Source organism: Carcharodon carcharias, chromosome 8, assembly GCF_017639515.1.
Source record: "Carcharodon carcharias isolate sCarCar2 chromosome 8, sCarCar2.pri, whole genome shotgun sequence".
Lineage (NCBI taxonomy): Eukaryota > Metazoa > Chordata > Chondrichthyes > Lamniformes > Lamnidae > Carcharodon > Carcharodon carcharias.
Genome location: NC_054474.1, coordinates 173,642,501 through 173,662,015, shown reverse-complemented (window position 1 = coordinate 173,662,015; position 19,515 = coordinate 173,642,501). Strand labels below are relative to the sequence as shown.

General features: G+C 43.0%; 1 protein-coding gene across 1 annotated transcript in view; it reads left to right on the top strand.

The window, feature by feature from the left end:
* LOC121281539 (protein crumbs homolog 1-like) overlaps window positions 1–3,451 on the top strand; it is a 178,233-nt gene extending 174,782 nt beyond the window's left edge. Inside the window, exons 13-14 of the mRNA XM_041194488.1 lie at window positions 1,203–1,397; window positions 2,341–3,451. Coding sequence (XP_041050422.1) covers window positions 1,203–1,397; window positions 2,341–2,667 — 522 coding nt within the window. The 3' untranslated portion in view covers window positions 2,668–3,451. The remainder of the gene's footprint in view (window positions 1–1,202; window positions 1,398–2,340) is intronic.
* Window positions 3,452–19,515: the final 16,064 nt, after the last annotated feature.

The window sequence follows — 19,515 nt, the reverse complement described above, 5'->3', positions numbered from 1 at the left end:
CAAATGAATCCACAAGGTTTAGGCCTTCCAGGTCTAATCTGCACACGTCGGGTTTCAGACATCTGCCTCACCAAAATCACATGAGCAGAGGCAGCTGCTGATTTATATGGGGAGCTGTCTCTGTGAACAACAGATGTGAAATTTAGAACCCGCTCCCATTCTCCCCCATTGCTAAAGTAGCCGAGGTCAGGTACAGGGGCGAGACTTCTGAATTTAGGCCACTGCTGGCATTTTCAGGCCTTAGTTTCAGTTGAAATAAAAAATGTGGCTTCCAGTTCAAGGGTAGTTACTTACTCTACTAGATCTTTTGACGTTTTAGATGTTATGAAAATAATTTTCTCGAGAGAAACCTGTGCGCAATGGCAAGAAGAGGAAACAACAGAGACAAGAAAAACAGTAGATTTCACCTTTAATAGTGGGAGCATTTATAGCAAATTACAAGGTATTGCACTAATTTCTGTGGACTGCGCTTCCGAGAGATTTAGAAGGTATTGATCCGGTAAATTAAGGGATAGATCCACCCAAAACTGCTTAATCAAATGGAGTACTAAAAGAGGCACAAGCAAAGCTAAATATAATGACCAGTTTAAAAAAAATGAATAAATGCATTGAAATCACCATAAACAGAAGTGATACCAGAACTGCTGTGACGTGAGTTTATGTTTGCTGTTCTCTGTGGTACATTTATTATTCACATTAAAACAACACTGGAAATTTACAGACACCCAGGACTCAGTTAATGCCAAAAGTTTTCCTTTTGTTCCAGATGATAAGTACACCTGTATATATCAATTGCCTCAACCCCACTCAAAGTGGGGCACTCTGCTGTTTATGTGTGAGTAGATCATTCAGGTATGTATCCAGGGGTGGTGGGGTGGGGGGAGAGGGGGCCACACTTTCCCTGAACAGATCTCCGAAGTGCCACTGGCTTGGGTCAGCGTTGTTTAAGGTAATCCAAGCCACATTATTGATTTGATGTGTTCACACTATCATTACTGTTTGATTAACAATGCTCAGCATAATTACCCTGTCTGTGTCCTTGCCTGGTGCTTTGCCTGTTGCATTATTGCTCCTGGTATCTGTATCATACAACTTACGGTTTAGTGCATTCTTAAGGTGTTGGAGAGGATACTATGAACAATGCATTTTAATAGAATCTGCAGCAATTTGTGGCCACTTATTGTCTCCCATTATCTTTACAGAGAGGGAAAAAGCCTGACCCTGTCCCGCTACTGGCAATAGCTGTGCCGGTGGTGTGTGGGAGTGTGCTGCTGATTGTAATAGCTCTTATATTTGTGGTTCTTACTGCACGTAAAAAGCGCCAGACAGAAGGGACCTACAATCCAAGCCAACAGGAAGTGGCAGGGGCTCGACTGGAGATGGATAGTGTCTTTAAAGTACCTCCCGAAGAGCGCTTGATATGATTACTTGATTGAACATTTAGAGAAAAAGATGCTCTTACTTTGAGTAGACCTCATATCTGACATCACAGGTAGCATCTCTTCAGTAATATGCCTGTTGACAACTACTGATTTCTGCTGATGCAACAAGCAAATTCTCTCATTCTAGGCATCTGCTTCATCGCGAGGTTGATATCCAATTTATATTGGCTGTGCAATTTTCTCTCAGTAAATCCAGCTGGTGAAACACCTTAGGGGAAAATTCACACCAAGTGTGCTGCTCATTGTAATGCCACATGAATGAAGTGACCTTTTAATCTACTGAAGTCAACCAAGACAGATTCAAGCATTCCCATTCATATAATGATACAATGCAACATCACCTCTGCTAAGATTACATCCGTCTCTGAAATAGATTTCACGGGTTATTCTAATCCTTCATCAGCATCTTGCATTTCCTGCAAAGCTTTTAAATAAGCTCACGTTCTGACATGTGAAATTGTGGTGGATTTTTTTCCATTTTTTTAAGTGAACTTTTGAAGTAATTTTCAGTCTTAAATGAACCAGGCTTCCTTAAAAAAGGGTACGATGCTGTGTGGCCTCAAAATTGAAGTTGATGCTACACTAACAACAAAGTTAGCTGTATGTTAATGGAGGAGGCATTTTTTTTTCCCCAAGTGTATATATTGCTGGGAAAGGTTTCCACATTAACATTAGGGTGATAGTACTCTTTACGCAAATGGATAAAGCTAATCTTCTCTGGGACTAGTGTCATTACCTTCTGTTTTTCATGTCTAATTAAAGACGTGTTGACTATGATCAAGTCTGTATACAGCTTGAAAGTACCTATGTTGTTGCATCAACAGTTATTGACAGATTGTGTCCCTGCCTATTTTATTTACAAACTGCTGTTGGGTGAAAAATCTCCCCGTAAGGTCAGAATGAAAATGTATTACTCGAGTCCAGATACGTGCTGTTGGACAAGGACAATAAACAATCTAACTCTCTCGCTTCCATTTTGCTCAACGATAATGTTCTACAACAGCAAGGAACTAGCCAGAGAAGTTACACTTCCATTATCACTGGTTCTGTGGCTGCAGCTGGAGGATTTGTCATCTTCATCATTGCCGTCATAGTCCTGGTGGTCGCTATGAGAAAGAAGAGGGCAACCCAGGGAACCTATAGCCCGAGTCAGCAGGAAAAGGATGGAGCAAGAGTGGAGATGTGGAACATAATGAAGCCTCCACCAACAGAAAGGCTCATTTGACTCTCATTAAAAACAGGAGACAATTACACAGAGGCTTATTAATCTGTACGGAACTGAAGGCATGGGTCTCAGGTGGTAAAGAGTGATCCAAAATAGTTCAGTCCAGTTAAAACTAGACTCCAGCATTAAGTATGGCTAAGCTGGTAAGACCTAAATTGATAAATGTGCGGAAATAGATTAATCTCAGAGGAATGCAACTGGTTAAAGTCAAATTATCAACTGCAATGATGTGATTTTACACTAAATATCACCACGGAAGTTTAAAGAACTTTCTAAATAACTGTTGGCTCCAATGACTATGTGGCACAGCTTGAATTATAATCAAGACTGTCGACTGTTTGCTGCTTCTAAGATTAACTACTGAATAGATCCATTTTACTTTTTCTGACTGGTTGCTTTCAAGATAATTACAAGTGTATAGATTTTTAATCAAATGCTTTGTTTCCACTCAATTTACAGCACAGTCTCCACAGTAATGGGACATGAAATGAAACCTATTTTAATATTGTATTCCTACATTATGTAATGAACTGGTAGGTAGCAGTAATAAAATGATTACAAACACAGAACAGGGAATGATCACATCAAACAACAAGGTGGTAAGTGAATTCTAGGTTAGGAGAGATGAGCGCCTGCGCTCAGATTCAAATGTATCCATTTCAATTTCGGGGAAGGTAAGGAACCAATGCACTGGAAACTCTGAATACTTTGAATGTGAAACGAGAACACAAGTACTACATGCAACACTATATCTAATCTTATACCATTTCAAATAGAATTTACTCTAAGCCCCATCATTTTCAAGAATATTTAATTACAAATAAAATAATTATTTTAAAAACTGCCATTGCTGCCAGGCACAAACTTTATTTTATATTTGGTAAAATAGTTCTGAGATATTTAGGACAAGTTAGTTGAATAGCTAAAACTTTACACAGTAAATCCTGTACAGTACGCAATGGAATTAAACACAATTTCTTTTAAACTTTTTCTCCCCTTAGGAAGCCACAATTTCAGGAATTTTAAAAGTACAGGCCATTACCCAAGAAATTTCCATTATTTATTTTTAGTGAGGGTCTTTGATGACTTTTAGTGAGAAAGGGTTCAGAAGATTCTCAAACCATTAGTGCCTTTCACCAAATGTTATGACGTCTCAGAATCAAGTGCAGTAAACTTGCAATATGCTTTGGGCATTACACCTTTGGAAAGGCAGATTGACCTAGAGGGAATGCAATGTAGATTCACCAGAATGATACCCGGACTCCTACTGTAAAATTACAAAGGGAGATTACACAAAATGGGGTTGTATTCCCCGGAATTTAGAATGCTAAGGAGCGATCTGATATTAAGAGGAATAGATAGGGTAAATAGAAAAGAGCTCTTTCTCCTGATTGGGTAGTTTAGTAGGGCTAGGAGGCATAAAAATTCAAGTCAAACCTTTCAGGAATGATATTTAGGAAACACTTCTACACACAAAGTATGTTAGAAGTTTGGAACACTCTTCCACAAGCCGCAATTGATGCTATGTTATTTGTTCATTTTAAACTGAGACTTATCAACTTGTATTAACCAGAAGTATTAAGGGATATGGAACAAATGCAGGTATATGGAGGTAGGTAGCAGTATGGCCACAATTTCATTGAATGGCAGAACAGGCTCAAGGGACTAAATGGTCTACTGTGCCTATTTTCCTTCCTGCCAACATTGGAAAAGAGATTATGGAGCACCTTTATAATTACACTTGTGTAGACATGTTTTCAAAAAAAAATGCAGCATTAAAATTATAGTGGGGACGATTGACAAGTATCGTGGGTTATTTTTGAAGTTCCAACCATGATGGCATTTGGCTATGGATTTGCCAGCGGCAGTGTCATTCTCGGTTTGGTGAATGGAATAATTTATTGAACTTCCGATGTGCTGTTAAAATTAAGGCCATTTTTGTAAGCTAATTTATCCCTTCCCTCGCAATTTATATTGTGCAAGATTACATTTATATTCATGAATAAAGCTTTATTTTTGCACAGTCATTCTTGAGAAACAGTTTAACCAGAAGTTCAGGATGGAGGAGCAACAAATATTCAAACAATTAGCGAACGATGCTAGATATGTATTTTCAACATGCACCAGTGGCATGAAGAGCCCCAAAGCTAACATTAATATTCACTGTGTCAGCCTAACTCTCCATCGTTTGTAACTTTTCCTATTGCTTTGGAACTGTTTCAGCCTGCAGTAAATACACCACACTGCGTGCTAATAGCAGGGAATCAAAGTAGTGGTGAAGGGGTGCTGTGTTTTACGACAGAACTTCAGAGCCAAGTCAATGCAAATGCTCTTAATTACAGAGCATTTACTATTACTATCCAACCAGAGACTTCTAGGAACATTCGTCTTGTTTTGAAGTTAAAGCCTGTTTCTCCATACACTGAATAATGTTTGGATGTCTCCTCCATACAATTCATTTCATCATAAAATTGTACCACTATGCCGCATGTTAATGAGAATTTCTCTGAAAGTGATGGGAGAAGCGTTTATTGAGATGTTTTTATATATATGAATTAGAGTACAAGGAAATGAAAGAAAAGAAGTCCAGACATTGTAATCTATTACTTTTGAATGTTACAAACATTTCAAACAGGAAACATAAGTGCCACGTTGCATTGTTTGATCGCTATATTGACTGATTTTTTTTCCCCCAATGTGTTGTTATGTCTTAGATCTGTAAGCTTCACTAGTTGCTTCACAGCTCAAGTTGTTAAAAGAATGTATTGTTTCTTCCAGTACTTTTTATTATTATTATTTGCATTACCATTTTCCCTTTGCGGCTTCACACCTTGAGGCACTGGGAGAAGGGAAAAATGGGAGGGAAAACTCTCCTCCAATTCGCCGGACAGTCAGTTTAGGCCTAGGCCATTTTCATCTTGATGCCTTGAGGTGTCCTACCCAATGGCCTGAATGAGATGCACAAAAGTCTCTAAAGTATAACAGAAAAAACGTGAGAAACAAAAAAAGTAAGGAATATTGAAAAGGGCACACTAACATTAATGAAGGGAAATGTTCAGAAGCAGTGCTTTTTGGATAAAATACACTGATGATGACAACTCTTATAGAGTTGCTCAGATTGCACTAGGAATCAGTGATTGTGTTAGTAGATAACTTTTACTTGACTCTGGGTCAAAAGGTATATCGTAGACTGCAGTGCCTTTAGATTTCAGATAGAGAGCATTAGGTGTAATTTTATTTGCCAAGAAGTGTTATTAATTCTTGTCCCACAAGAGAACTAATTTTAGTTAAATATTAGGTGTTTTATCCTTTATTCTTTTTATGCAACAAGTTGAAAACAAATTTGGATTTAATGGGTGAAACAAATAAAATATAAAGGTAAATAATGCTTCTAGACTCCGCTTCCCTTAATCTGACTTAAATAAATCTTGCGCCTTCTGATATAACCAGCAACTGTAGCACATCTATATAAAAAAAATCTCCTTTGGCTAAAGTGACATTTAAAATAAATCTATTCTTTAATCGCTGGGAACTGAACAATTGTAACAACAGGGCCCACATTGTACATTACGTGGAAGGACTGAAGGAAACGGGTGTATTCTGTTTCATTGATAAACAAGAAAATTACATCATAAAATGTTTCGGGATGACTTCTTTGCTCTACACTGGCCTAGCAGGGAAAGTCGTGTAACATTACTGCAGTGCGATGTCACAACAGTATAAAAACAGAATACCAACAAATTCACTGGGAAAACATGTTCCTTAAAGCAAAGGGTGGAATTTTACAGCCCCTCCTGCTGGCAGGATTTTCCAGTCCTGCTGAAGTCAAAGGATTTTTGAATGGTTCGCCTTATACTACAGCTGTACCCCCCGCTATGGTGGGGCAGTAAATTTCCACCCCTTGAACTAAAAGCACTGAGCACTGATGAGTTAACAGCGTTCTCAATTAAAGTTTCTAAAGGATTGTACCAAACAGTGGGACTCAATCTTCAGAGGATCATAACACAAAATTAATTAATGAGTGAGAACCTCCAAAACCTTTCACTTAATGCACACATTGAAGAAGAAAATACCATCCGACGAATCAGATCTTAGCATGTGTAAGTGACATATTTCAGATTCCGAGTGGAAAGATGGCTGCCTGGCGAGATTCCAAAGGGATTTTCTTGGCAAAATTACCTTTGGTTAAAGCATTTTAAATTGCAGGACATCTGAACGCAGTACATCATCATATAAATTGTAAACATCATAGCATTTCACGAGAAGATGCCACTTTGCATTAGCACCTATAAAGGTACTAGATGTAATGCAATGAAAGCATAAAATTCTGGAAAAACTCAGCAGGTCTGGCAGCATCTGTGGAGAGAGAAAGAAACAGTTAACGTTTCGAGTCCGTATGACTCTTCTTCAGAACATTTGAAGAGTCATTTGGACTCGAAACGTTAACTGTTTCTCCCACCACAGATGCTGCCAGACCTGCTGAGTTTTTTTCTAGCATTTTCTGTTTTTATTTCAGATTTCCAGCATCTGCAGTATTTTGCTTTCATCTTAAATATAAAGCGACCCTGGATGACCTTTGGGTTGCATCCGGATAGAGGCCAGTGCCTCAGATTCATTGCAAGTATCTCTGTTGGTGCGATAGCACCAAAAGATTGCATCATTTTTGATGAATTAAATGCAAAAACTTTTAAGATTTGCATCTTGATCTGATGTCTACATTCAAGTATTTGTGCTGAGCTGCATAATGCGAACGTGATGGTGAAAAGTGACAGTTATACCAAAGCCAATGAATGCAATCATACCAACCACAAGTCTTTAGCATTAAACTGATAAAAGTAGATTATTTCTGAAGGAAGCCTTCCCAAAGCTGGGGTTAGTCACTAGCCTGTGAGACAGAGTTACCTTTAAGAAAGCACATTGGTCTTTTCCATCAAGTTACAATCTGGTACTGGGGCACTTGAATCTACAGCTATTAGCACTGGGCCAAATTCTGCTGTTATTGGTCAACAAAGAGCGCTCACTGCTCAATGCACTTCAACTGGTTACAGAACTTTAGTGGGTGTTTTACAGTAATTAAGGAACCATTTCAGAACAGTGACCTCGACAAGGGTTCTGGGGCCTGTCTGAACGGGACAAGCAATAGCATGACTCTTCAACCAATCAGATTGAATAATCCTCACCAAGAGGCACAGAGTCTAAACCTGGAAGTGTAAACTGGAACATCTGATTCAAAGCAAAATTAAGTATGGGCAGAGAAATAAAGAGGGGGAAAGGAAAATAGGAGTAAAATGGAGATGGAGGGGGATTTTATTGATAAAATCTCCAGCAGTAACCAGAATTTGAAGGAATGAGACTTCACATTGTAAAAGCTAATTTTCAGTGCCAGAAAGATTATTTGGTAGGAATTAATACTCATAATGCTGTTTAAAATGACTTGCACAAACCAAGAGTTTTTCTGGCATGTTTAGTAACACAAGTATTCCAACTTTACAGCATTGTAACGTATTTCAATGCTGAGATTCTTGGCACGATAGCAGTACAGAGCCGCTTCAAGGGGAGCTGGGCAAATCGGACTGCACAAGCATAGCTAAACATGGAAATCAGAAAGTTGCTGTCCAATTTACTCCTTCAGAACCATGAGTGCCAACATTTTTAATTCCTACCTCAAAACCTAGGCTTTTGCACCTTTTGAACCTAAAGAGGTAACAAGAAAATGGATCTGCAAATACTGATGCTCGGCATAGACATTCCCTTATGAATTTGCATCTCGGTGTTCCTCCCTTCCAGGGGATTAAGACAAAACAGGTTCATAAGGTATTCAGCACATCAGGGCAGATTTCAGAAATTCACCGACTACTCCTGAAACAAGCCTTAGGATATCTATCTCTCGAGCCGTGATCCGAGTGGGAAGTTTTTGGGAAGTGCAACTCCAAAACTGCTTGATGACACCAGATCAGCTGTTGAGGCTGTTCCACAGGTGTCCCACAACAAAGTTAAGATTTCCCTTAGTGTCTAAGTTTTATTATGCAGTAATACAGAACCTTTGTCTATTGAAATAAATAGTCCTGGGATTATGAAAATACACTGAAAGGTGAAAAACCACCAATGCAATAGGCTCCAGGCCCACAAATTAAATGCTTTCTCCCCTTATTTTTATAATACTTCAGACAAGTGCCACCAGTTCAAAGAAACTTAGGAGGGTTTTATCTAAAGGTGACAACATGTTAATGAATTTATTGTGATTGTTATCATACGAATAACACCAGGACATCATGATAAAACATAGATTCAGGAAAATAATTATGAGGCTACATTATTTTTGACATACTAAACAAAAGGAGCTATGGAAGTGCAATAGACCAAACATTGCTGTTGTGAAAGTGATAATTGTATTAACCATCTGGACATCAGAATGGAGATTTTTTTCAGTAAAATATGATTTGGGGTTTATTTTATGATGTAGCTGGTGTTACTTTTTAATACTAAGCTTGGAAGATTAAAGTCCCTCTAACAAATTCAGTTTGGATTGGCTGTTCATGCCAGTAATGAAACAAAGCATCAAGTATAGTGGCTTTACAGGTGACAAGAATTTACTCTGGAGTACTAATGATAATCTGTAAAAGACATTCACCCACCAGTTACTGAAGATCTCAATTGTGCAATCTGTAGAAACAGATGAATGGAACATCTGAGGTAAAACTACAACCTTTTACCTGATCATCAGTTTGAATGATAAGAAACACACCAATTCTCCCCAACTGAGTCAGTTATATTCAATGATCAAGTTTCATTTTTATAAGGCACCTTTACCTTTAAGGGATAGCAGTTAACAGCAGAGGTGCAATTTTACCGATGTTGATAACACACTCTAACAAATAAAGGTATTGACTTCTGAGTTTCTAAAGTATCAACTTTTCAAGAGTCCTGCGTTCTGCCATGGGAGTAAGTGTCTCCTGTCCTTAATCATAAAGCACATGACCACTTACGCATGGAGTGGCAGAGGGATTATGTGGTTACTTCCAGAGGTCATGGTTGAAGAAGTGGGGATTCTGCCACCAATAATGGGACAAAGTGGAAGAGGGGTAGCACTAAAGGGTAAAGTTCTAGGACTGAAGTGTGTTGGAGTCATAAGGCTGGACGAGATAATAGAGATAGTGTGAGGTAAGGCCTCGCAGGCATTTGAAGTTGAGGATTAAATTTAATATTTTGGAGGACAGATAACCAATGTAGGTCAGTGTGGATGCATGCTGAAGAAATGGGACAGAACATGCATTGCTGAGTTTTGAACAAGTTGGAGATTTTGTAGAGTAGAAACTCGATCATTGAGATGCAAATTGGAGAGATTGGCACAAACATGGAAAAGAATTTCAGCTTCTATTGGGGATTAAAGAACTTGCGTTAAATGTACAAATGAAACTAATTGGTTAATGCCAGACCAGTCAAGGTTGAATTAAACTTATTTCAATGAAACACAGCCACTTACAGAAGTTTTGAAGCCCTCTTAAGCAAACCATTCACAAATTGTATTACAACTTTGCATGGATTAGAATGAACAGTATGTTCACAAACTCGAGAGGCAACAATTTATTTGGGAAATAAAGACAACATTCATTATTGATCAGCCAATATCAAAGGAGACAAACCTCGAGTTTTGATAAACGTGGAATTTTGGTCATAGGGTTTATGAAATGAAATATGGGGTTGGTGCAAGCGATACAAGGTATATTCAGGAGCACTTCTCAGCTCTAAAACAGGAGCAACTTCAATATAAACGTCCAAAATTGGTATTAGGACTACACATAGTCAACAAATTAATGACAATTCGTCTAGAGTTTCTGCTAACTTTCATAAAATTCAGTTATGTCAACAAAGTAAGTGGTGTGTATTTTTATTAGCGAAGTAAGATTTTGTTGTAAATTTTATAGGTTTCTATATTTGAAAATCTGTAACTAAAAATGATGTGTAAAATAAAGTGTGATTAAATGGCAAGGTTGTTATTTATTTGGACCTTAAATGAATCCAGCACAGAACTTGTTGAACGTGAGGATTCCCACTGGGCCTATCCAAGGCCTAGCGACATTTCACAATGGTGTGCATGTTTTTCTCTTCATTATGCACTCCTCTGTCTCAGTGAAGACTGCCTAAAATATTTTACATTTCCCTTTGGTGATCCTAAATCTTATTCAAGACGAATTTACAATGCAAAACCACCAATAATGTAGAGGCCTTCTCCAGAAAGGTGAGGCAAAAATGGTTTAATCAGACTAGCGCAGCACAAGAGGTTGGACTAAAGACAATCTTGCACCTGATCTCGGAGAGTACAAATACCATGATTAGATGAAAATAAATTAGAGCCAAACTCTGCCATTCCATTCCCCCAGCTCTAGAGAACAAAGATAATCCTCTATTACAGTACCAAACATTATTTTAATTAGTATTCATGCTAGTAGCAAAAAGCAGAACACTGGTGATGGGCTCTCTCTTTGATCACTGAAGGCCTGTAGGTTGGTGCTCAGTAAGGAATGCCAATATTTTCACACAACAGCAATAAAGGAACCACAATGTATGCCCTTGAAAATATGGTGAGAGACCTGGGAGCAGAATGTGGAGGTGATGGTGTTCCCACAATACTGCTGCTCGAGTGTTGCTGCAAAGAGAGATGCTGTCGAAGTTTTTCTTCTTGCACTCATCAGGATAGATGCAAGAATACTAAATTTCAAAGGGAACAACAACTTATACTGCATGAGTAAAGGGGTGCTAATTGGTTGGCAAGTTGGCTTTGATTGGTTGAGATATTGCCATGGCAAATGCATCCCTGGGAGCTATTGCCACATGTGCTTTTTTTTATTCAAAGAGGGCACAATGTCTGAACATATTCCTTTTGCCTGCGGAGGACATGTCCCTGCATATTCATGGGGAGGTGGGGAGGGCTGTTTATAAAGCCCAGGATCCTTTAGGTGCTGTTATGGCATAGTGGTATTGTCACTAGACTAGTATTCCAGATCCCAGGGTAATGCTCTGGGGACCAGGGTTCGAATCCCACCACAGCAGATGGTGAAATTTGAATTCAATAAATTGTCGTAAAAACCCATCTGGGTCACTAATGTCCTTTAGGGAAGGAAATCTGCCATCCTTATTTGGTCTGGTCAACACGTGACTCCAGACCCACAGCAATGTGGTTGACTCTTAAATGCCCTCTGAACAAGGGCAATTAGGGATGGGCAATAAATGCTGGCCTAGCCAGCAACACCCACATCCATGAATGAATAAAAAAAGGATATGCATATAAATAATTTCTAGCAAGAATAAGTGAGATAAATTATGAGCCTGACACATAACCTTAAATTGGTTGTTAGTGCAATTCTAAGCACACTTGGGACTGTTCAGCTGCCCAATCACAGAATCACTTCTAACGTTAACCATTATGTTCTGAGTTTTGCAAGCATGGGTTGGTGGGAATATGATCAGTACTCTGCCTCTTGAGAACAGTTGAAGGGACCTGCTGTTTGATACAATCGGCCAGCTGGTGGGATGTATGGGCCTATGTACCCAGCATCTCACTGACACAAACTCATATAACCCATCACTCCTCTGCGTGGTAGATAGAAGGTCTTTTTGGCTTGACGGCAGCATCCTGTTAGTGGAAAACACCACTTGTGTCGCCACTACACGGTAGTGTGTGAAACAGGTTGCTTCACCTGTTGCTCAAATTGTTTCTGTGACAGCTTTTGCACAACATGAATTGGTCATACGGTTGAGTGAGTTATTACTACCCTTCTGCGTGAGCATTCCACGTACCTGGTGAAGGATTCTTTATACACGACCTGCATGCCGACAGCAGCACTGTGTCCATGTGCTCATTTGACATTGTGAGCCTGTTCACCAATGTAGCATCCAAGGAAGCCACAGACGTTTGTGCCGTGTCACTATATCACGGCAAACTAGACCCACCACCAGGTTCTGAATAGGTATTGGTTGAACTTATGGGACAGAATTTTCCATGCCCGCTGGCAGAGGGCAGAGGGCAGAGGGCAGAGGGTGTGATAGGTGGTGCACATTAGGTGCGATTGATTTCACAATGGTGAGAAGGCAGGTCATGATTGTCTGCTTAGCCTGCCGACAGCAAGCTGCGTTTCCCACCATCGGTCATCGGGAACCTCACTGTAATACATCAGTGTATCATTACCAGACCATCCCGCCAGGGTCTTGCACCGCCCGCCCGCCCACCCCACCCACCCCCCCCACCCCCCCACCCGCTGGGTCGTCCGTCCAAGTCAGTGGGAAAGCTGACGTGTTTCACTACTGCACACACTTCACTTTGGAGGGACTGGAGGTGAGTGAACGGCAGTGATCTGCAGAGCTCACCAGGGTCGCCTGTTGCTTGGCAGGGGCGCCAGGGGGAAATGCCACCTTGCTGCGGAGGCCATTGTTGTCGGATGGGGGGGGGGGGGTGGGGAACTGTTGCCCTGGTGTTGGATCCTGTGCACAAGAAATCGAGGTGGTGGGCAGGGTAGGTTGGGATGTGGTCACGCAGTAGGTGGGGGGGCAGGGTAGGTGAGGGAAGTGCCCACACAGTAGTTGAGGGGCAGGGTAGGTGAGGGAAGCGGCCACACAGTAGGTGGGGGGCAGGGTAGGTGAGGGAAGCGGCCACACAGTAGGTGAGGGGCAGGGTAGGTGAGGGAAGCGGCCACACAGTAGGTGGGGGGCAGGGTAGGTGAGGGAAGCGGCCATGCTGTAAGGACACCTGTATAAACTGACCATCCCTCTGCAGCTGAGACAGAGCCAAGCGCAGCCACAGGGATATGATTGGGGTCAGGCTCCTGGCCACTCACACAAGCAACACGGAGGCACCAAAGCGTCACCAAGCGTTCCAGACCTTATCCAGCCCCCACCCCCACCTTGTGCAGAAACATTTCACACCTGAGTTGCATGAACACAGCTCATCAGCACAAGGAGCCACAGGCAGGGAGACATTCTTGGGAGTTTATTGACCTTAATGAACACTATGTACAAGTGATTAACACCCGTGCCCAGGCTGTGTAACTAATTCACCCTAACTGTCCTAACCCTGCCGCTACATCTTGGTGCTCCCCGGACATCCACAGTGGAGGAGGAGGCAGCCTGCTGACTGTGACCCCCTGTCTGTGGTGACTTTGGCGGCTTTCCTCTGGAGGTCCGAGACCTGGAGGGACCCAGCCTGCTTTCAGGGTCCTGCTGTGTGGCAGTGGCACCTTCCTTGGCTTGTGGAGTTGGAGCTGCTGAGGTCACGGGAAGGGGGGAGTTGGATGGACACTCGGAGTCACCTGGATAGATGGGCCTGGAGTGTGCACCTGCTGATCTTCCTCCCTATGGGTGCCTGGGGGACGCAGGCTGGCTTTTTTTTTTATTCATTCACAGGATTGGGGCTTCGCTGGCTGGGCATTTATTACCCCTCCCTAGTTGCCCTTCAGAAGGTGGTGGTGAGCTGCCTTCTTGAACCGCTGCAGTCCATGTGGTGTAGGTACACCCACAGTGCTGTTAGGAAGGCAGTTCCAGCATTTTTGGCCCAGTGACAGTGAAGGAACTGCGATATATTTCCAAGTCAAGATGGTGAGCGACTTGGAGGGGAACTTCCAGGTGGCAGTATTCCTGTCTATCTGCTGCCCTTGTCCTTCTAGATGGTAGTGGTTGTGGGTTTGGAAGGTGCTGTCTAAGGAGCCTTAGTTAATTCCTGAAGTGCATCTTGTAGATGGTACACACTGCTGCCACTGTGCGTTGGTGTTGGAGGGAGTGAATGTTTGTGGATGTGATACGAATAAAGTGAACTGCTTTGTCTTGGACAATGTCCAGCGTCTTGAGTTTTGTGGGAGCTGCACTCATCCAGGCAAGTGGGGAGTATTCCATCACACTCCTGACTTGTGTGTTATAGATGGAGGACAGGCTTTGGGGAGTCAGGAGGTGAGTTACTTGTCACACTATTCCTAGCCTCTGAACTGTCCTTATATTTATATGGCTATTCCAGTTGTGTTTCTGGTCAATGGTAACCTCCAGGCTATTCATAGTGAGGTATTCAGTGATGGCAATGCCATTGAACATCAAGGGGCAATGGTTAGATTCTCTCTTGTTGGAGATGGTCATTGACTGACACTTGTATGGTGCGAATGTTACTTGCCACTTGTCAGCCCAAGTCTGGATATTGTCCAGGTCTTACTGCATTTGGACATAGACTGCTTCAGTATCTGAGGAATTGCAAATGGTGCTGAACATTGTACAATCACATCAGCGAACATCTACACTTCTGACCTTATGATGGAAGGAAGGTCATTGATGAAGCAGCTGAAGATGGTTGGGCCAAGGACACTACCCTGAGGAACTCCTGCAGCGATGTCCTGGAGCTGAGATGATTGACCTCCAACAACCACAACTACCTTCCTTTGTGCTGGGTATGACTCCAACCAGTGGAGAGTTTTCCCCGATTCCCATTGACTCCAGTTTTGCTAGGGCACCTTGATGCTACACTCGGTCAAATGCTGCCTTGATATGAAGGGCGGTTACTCTCACCTCACCTCAGGAGTTCAGCTCTTTTGTCCATGTTTGAACCAAGGCTGTAATGAGGTCAGGAGCTGAGTGGCCCTGGTGGAACCCAAACTGAGCATCAGTGAGCAAGTTATTGCTAAGCAAGTGCTGCTGGATAGCACTGTTGATGACCCCTTTACTGATGATTGAGAGTAGACTGATGGGGTGAATTGGCCAGGTTGGATTTATCCTTTTTTTTGTGTCCAGATATATTTCCTTGAGGAGCAGGGGTAGCTGGAGTGAGATCGAGCTGCTCAGCATCCCTCTTGCATACACACTGTTGGAGGCCAACTATGGCATCACGATGGAGTTGAGCCTGGACAGCAGTGCAGGAGTGACATCCTGGACCAAGGTCTTCATGACAGCTGCCATCCTACCAGTGTTGACCTCGGTGCGTTGGCATGCCAGCGCTATCACCTCAGCCAGAAGGTGGACATCCCTTCCTGATGTTCCTGAACTTGCCTTTGCAGCTCTAGCAACCGTGACATGACCGAGCCCAGGGGTTTGTCATCTGATTCAGCAATGTTCTGGCCTCCAGCAATCCTCTGACTGCTGAACACCTGGGAAGTCCCTGCTGCTGCTTGCTCTGGATCAGAAAGTGCGATGTGCTCAGCAGATTATGATCCCAGGGCTACTCTAAAGCTAGGGCCCACCAAGGTGTCTCTGCACTGGTGGAGGGTGTGGGTAAGTGCTGCGATGGGACCTCTCCAGAGGTTTCTTCGGGGCTTGATTGGAGGCCCTTAGTCATGGACTCAGTTGGTTGTTTGGCAGATGTACCTGTGAAAGCAAGCAGTGATAATTAGTGTATGGCAGTGGCCTGTGAAAGAGGCCACAGCATGGCTGTCTGATGGATGTTGCACTGCTGGATCCCCACTTGGTAGAGCAGCACTGACCTCACCGTCAGCACAGGACCGGTCCCGGTCATCGTTGGCCAGCTGGATGGTTCTGTTTCGAAAGTCCGTGAGGACCTTCATTTCGGGCATTCTGCTACTGGTCTGCGATCTCTCGTGTTGTGTGCTAATTTGTCCTGCATGGATAGAGATGGAGAGAGTGTATCAGGACCCCTGCTGGGCCAGATGTGTGGGTGGTGAGTGGTCCCATGGAAGGGATGAGGACAATGATGGTGTGTGTGAGAGAGTGAATGGTGATGTCCCTCGCACTGGCAGTGAGTGAGGGCCCTGTGGCTGTGTGATGGGTTTGAGAGTGAGAGAGTTGGGAGTGATGAGAAGAGCGACTTACCCTGGCGGAATGGAGATCATTCCTCCTCTTGCAGCACTGGGTGGCTGTCCTCTTCTGAAGGGTGTTGGCGCTGACCACCACTGCCACTGCCTCCCAAGCTGGATTGGTCAGGTTGCCACCCATCCTGTGGTCAGAGCAGGGGTACAGGACATCCCAGCAGCCTCCACGGCATCCAGCAGTTGCTCGAGGGACCCGTTGTTGAAGTGGGGATCGGGGGGGTGGGGGATGGAGGCTGTGATCTATTTTCCTTTGTTGACCATGTCTCCCGGACAGCAGCGGTGAGCTGGAAGAAATGAGCACTGGGCTTGCAGCTGGACTTTAAACATGGCACACGGACAAATGGGAACCTCTCCCCCTCCCCCCCACCGTCATGGAAACTTACCAGCCCTCAACCGCTTCAGGATGGGCCAGGGAAGAGGTGGACACTTGCTCCTTAATGGAATGTGAGGAATAGCTCAAATTGTGACTATGGCCATCCAATTCAGTCAGACCATCAGCCATAAACTGAACTCCTACCCACGAAAGATCCATTCCTGGTGGCATCACAGCCCATCACACTGTCAGCTGAAGTCACTGAATGGATTGTTAACCTCGATATCGAACTGTAACTGCTTCCCCAGCCGTATGAATTAAATAAAACACTAGCCATAGTCAAGATCTCTAATTCTGACCAATACAAGGGCCATACTCACTTTTGTCTTCCCTACTAAGTTTTAGAAGCTGGAAATACTTATCAGGACAGGCAGCATGTGTGGAAAAAGAAACAGAGTTAACAAAGGATTGGCACATACAAGTGCAATTGGTTTTAAACTGCAGCTTACTTTATGGGACCAAAGCGTGCAACAGAGATTTACATGAAGAGATGAGTCTTCCAAGGGGAAATATGTTACTCCATAGTGTTACCATTTTTTTTTTAAACTGTGGAGGGAAGTTACTGAACAAATTCACAGGAATTTAACGCAAAGAATAAAATATCTATTAAACAAGAAAAGTGAACTATATTACAACCAGACAAAAAGGTGGGAAAGATCTCAATACAAACACAAGATAATTCCAATTCACACTATTCCTTAACCCCAGCAATATCTTTACAGACACATAAACCAGTGAAAGATTACCACTAGCTTGACCCAAAGGCTGCTTTGCTTGGGACTGGTATGGTGGCAAATGTGAACTCCTGAACATTCACGTGACACTTTTCATCCAACTTATATCTCTCCCCAAGAAACCCAAACACCACACCTTAAACTCACTGTCTCTTTAAACTCACTGTCTCTTTAAACCCACTGTCTCTTTAAACCCACTGTCTCTTTAAACCCACTGTCTCTTTAAACTCACTGTCTCTTTAACTGCAGAGCAAACAAAACGAGCTCCCTAAGTCAGTCTTCCAGGGGCACCTCTGCCAAGCTGATCGCTGATCCGAGTTCTGGAGCTTGACTGGCGGCTGGAGTCACTGTGGTGCATCCACAAGGCTGAGAAGTGCGTGGATAGCATGTTTAGAGAGGTGGTCACACCGCAGCCAAGAAGTATATAGGGAATGGGTGACCGCCAGAGTATCTAAGAGAAACAGGCAGATAGTGCAGGAATCCCCTGAAGCTATCTTGCTCTCTAACTGCTTTCCCATTTTGGACACTGGTGAGTGAGATGGACTCCCCAGAGGACTGTAGCAAGAACCTAGTTCGTGGCACCATGGGTGACTCACCTGCACAGGAGACTGGAAGTGCTATAGGGGTAGGAGATTCCATAGTTCGTGGAGCAATCAGGCGTTTCCTGGCTATAGACGTCACTCCAGGGTGGTATGTTGCTTCCCTGGTGCCAGGGTCAAGGGTGTCACAGAGCAGCTGCAGGACATTCTTTTGGGGGAGGGTGAACAGCCAGAGGTCGTGGTCCAGGAAAAGGGATGAGGTCCTGTAAAGAGATTTTAGGGAGTTAGGAAGGGAATTAAAAAGCGGGAGCAGTAATCTCAGGGCTACTCCCAGTGCCACATGCTAGTGAATGTAAGAATAGGAAGAATGAGCATTTCAACATGTGACTGGTGAAATGGAGCAGGAGGGAGCGCTTTATATTTCTGTGGCATTGGGATCAGTTTTGGGGCAGGTGGGGCCTGTGTAAGGATGGGTTACACCTTAACAGGACTGGGACTGGAAGGTTTGCTAGTGCTGTTGGGGAGGGTTTAAAGTCAATTGGCGGGAGGATGGGAATCCGGGGAGAAATTCAGAGTGCAGAGGAGAAAATCTGGCAGTGGGAAGTGGTGAAGTATCAACTGATAATGAGGATATATCAGAGAGTTGCATTAAGGTAGATGGGAATACCTGGAAAGTTTGAAAGAATTAGAGTAGGCCATAGTAAGTCATTAGATGGGGTCAGAGTAAGCAGGAAAGTGAAAAAAAAGCCTAAATCAGGGCTAATGTACATGTATGTGAATGCACGGAGTGTGCTTAATAAGATTGGTGAACTGCAGGCACAGATTGACAAATGGAATTACGATATTATTGCTATAACAGAGACCTGGCTCAAAGAAGAGCCAGACTGGGCATTAAATATTCCTGGGTACAGGATGTTTAGCAGAGACAGGAAAGGAAAAGAAGGTGAGGGGAGTGGCAATATTGGTTAAAGATGGCATTACAGTATTGGAGAGAGAGGATGTTCTAGAGGGGTCAAGGATAGAATCTCTCTGGCCAGTGGTAAGGAATGGGAAAAGTGCAATAATATTGGTCGGTGTAGTATATAGACCACCAACTAGTGAAATGGAGGCGGGGAAACAAATTTGCCAAGACATTATGGAGAAGTACAAGAGTTATAAAGTAATCATAATGAGGGACTTCCTAACCCAGTCTATATTTGGGTAATTGAATAGTACAAAAGGACAAGAGGGGCGAGAGTTCCTGGAACGTGTTCAAGATAATTTTCTACAGCAGTATGTTTCCAGTCCAATGAGAGGATATGCACTGTTGGACCTGGGTTCATCAAGGGAAAATCATGTTTAACTGACTTGGAGTTTTTTGAGGAGGTAACAGGGAAGGTTGATAAAGGAAACGCTGTTGATGTGGTGTA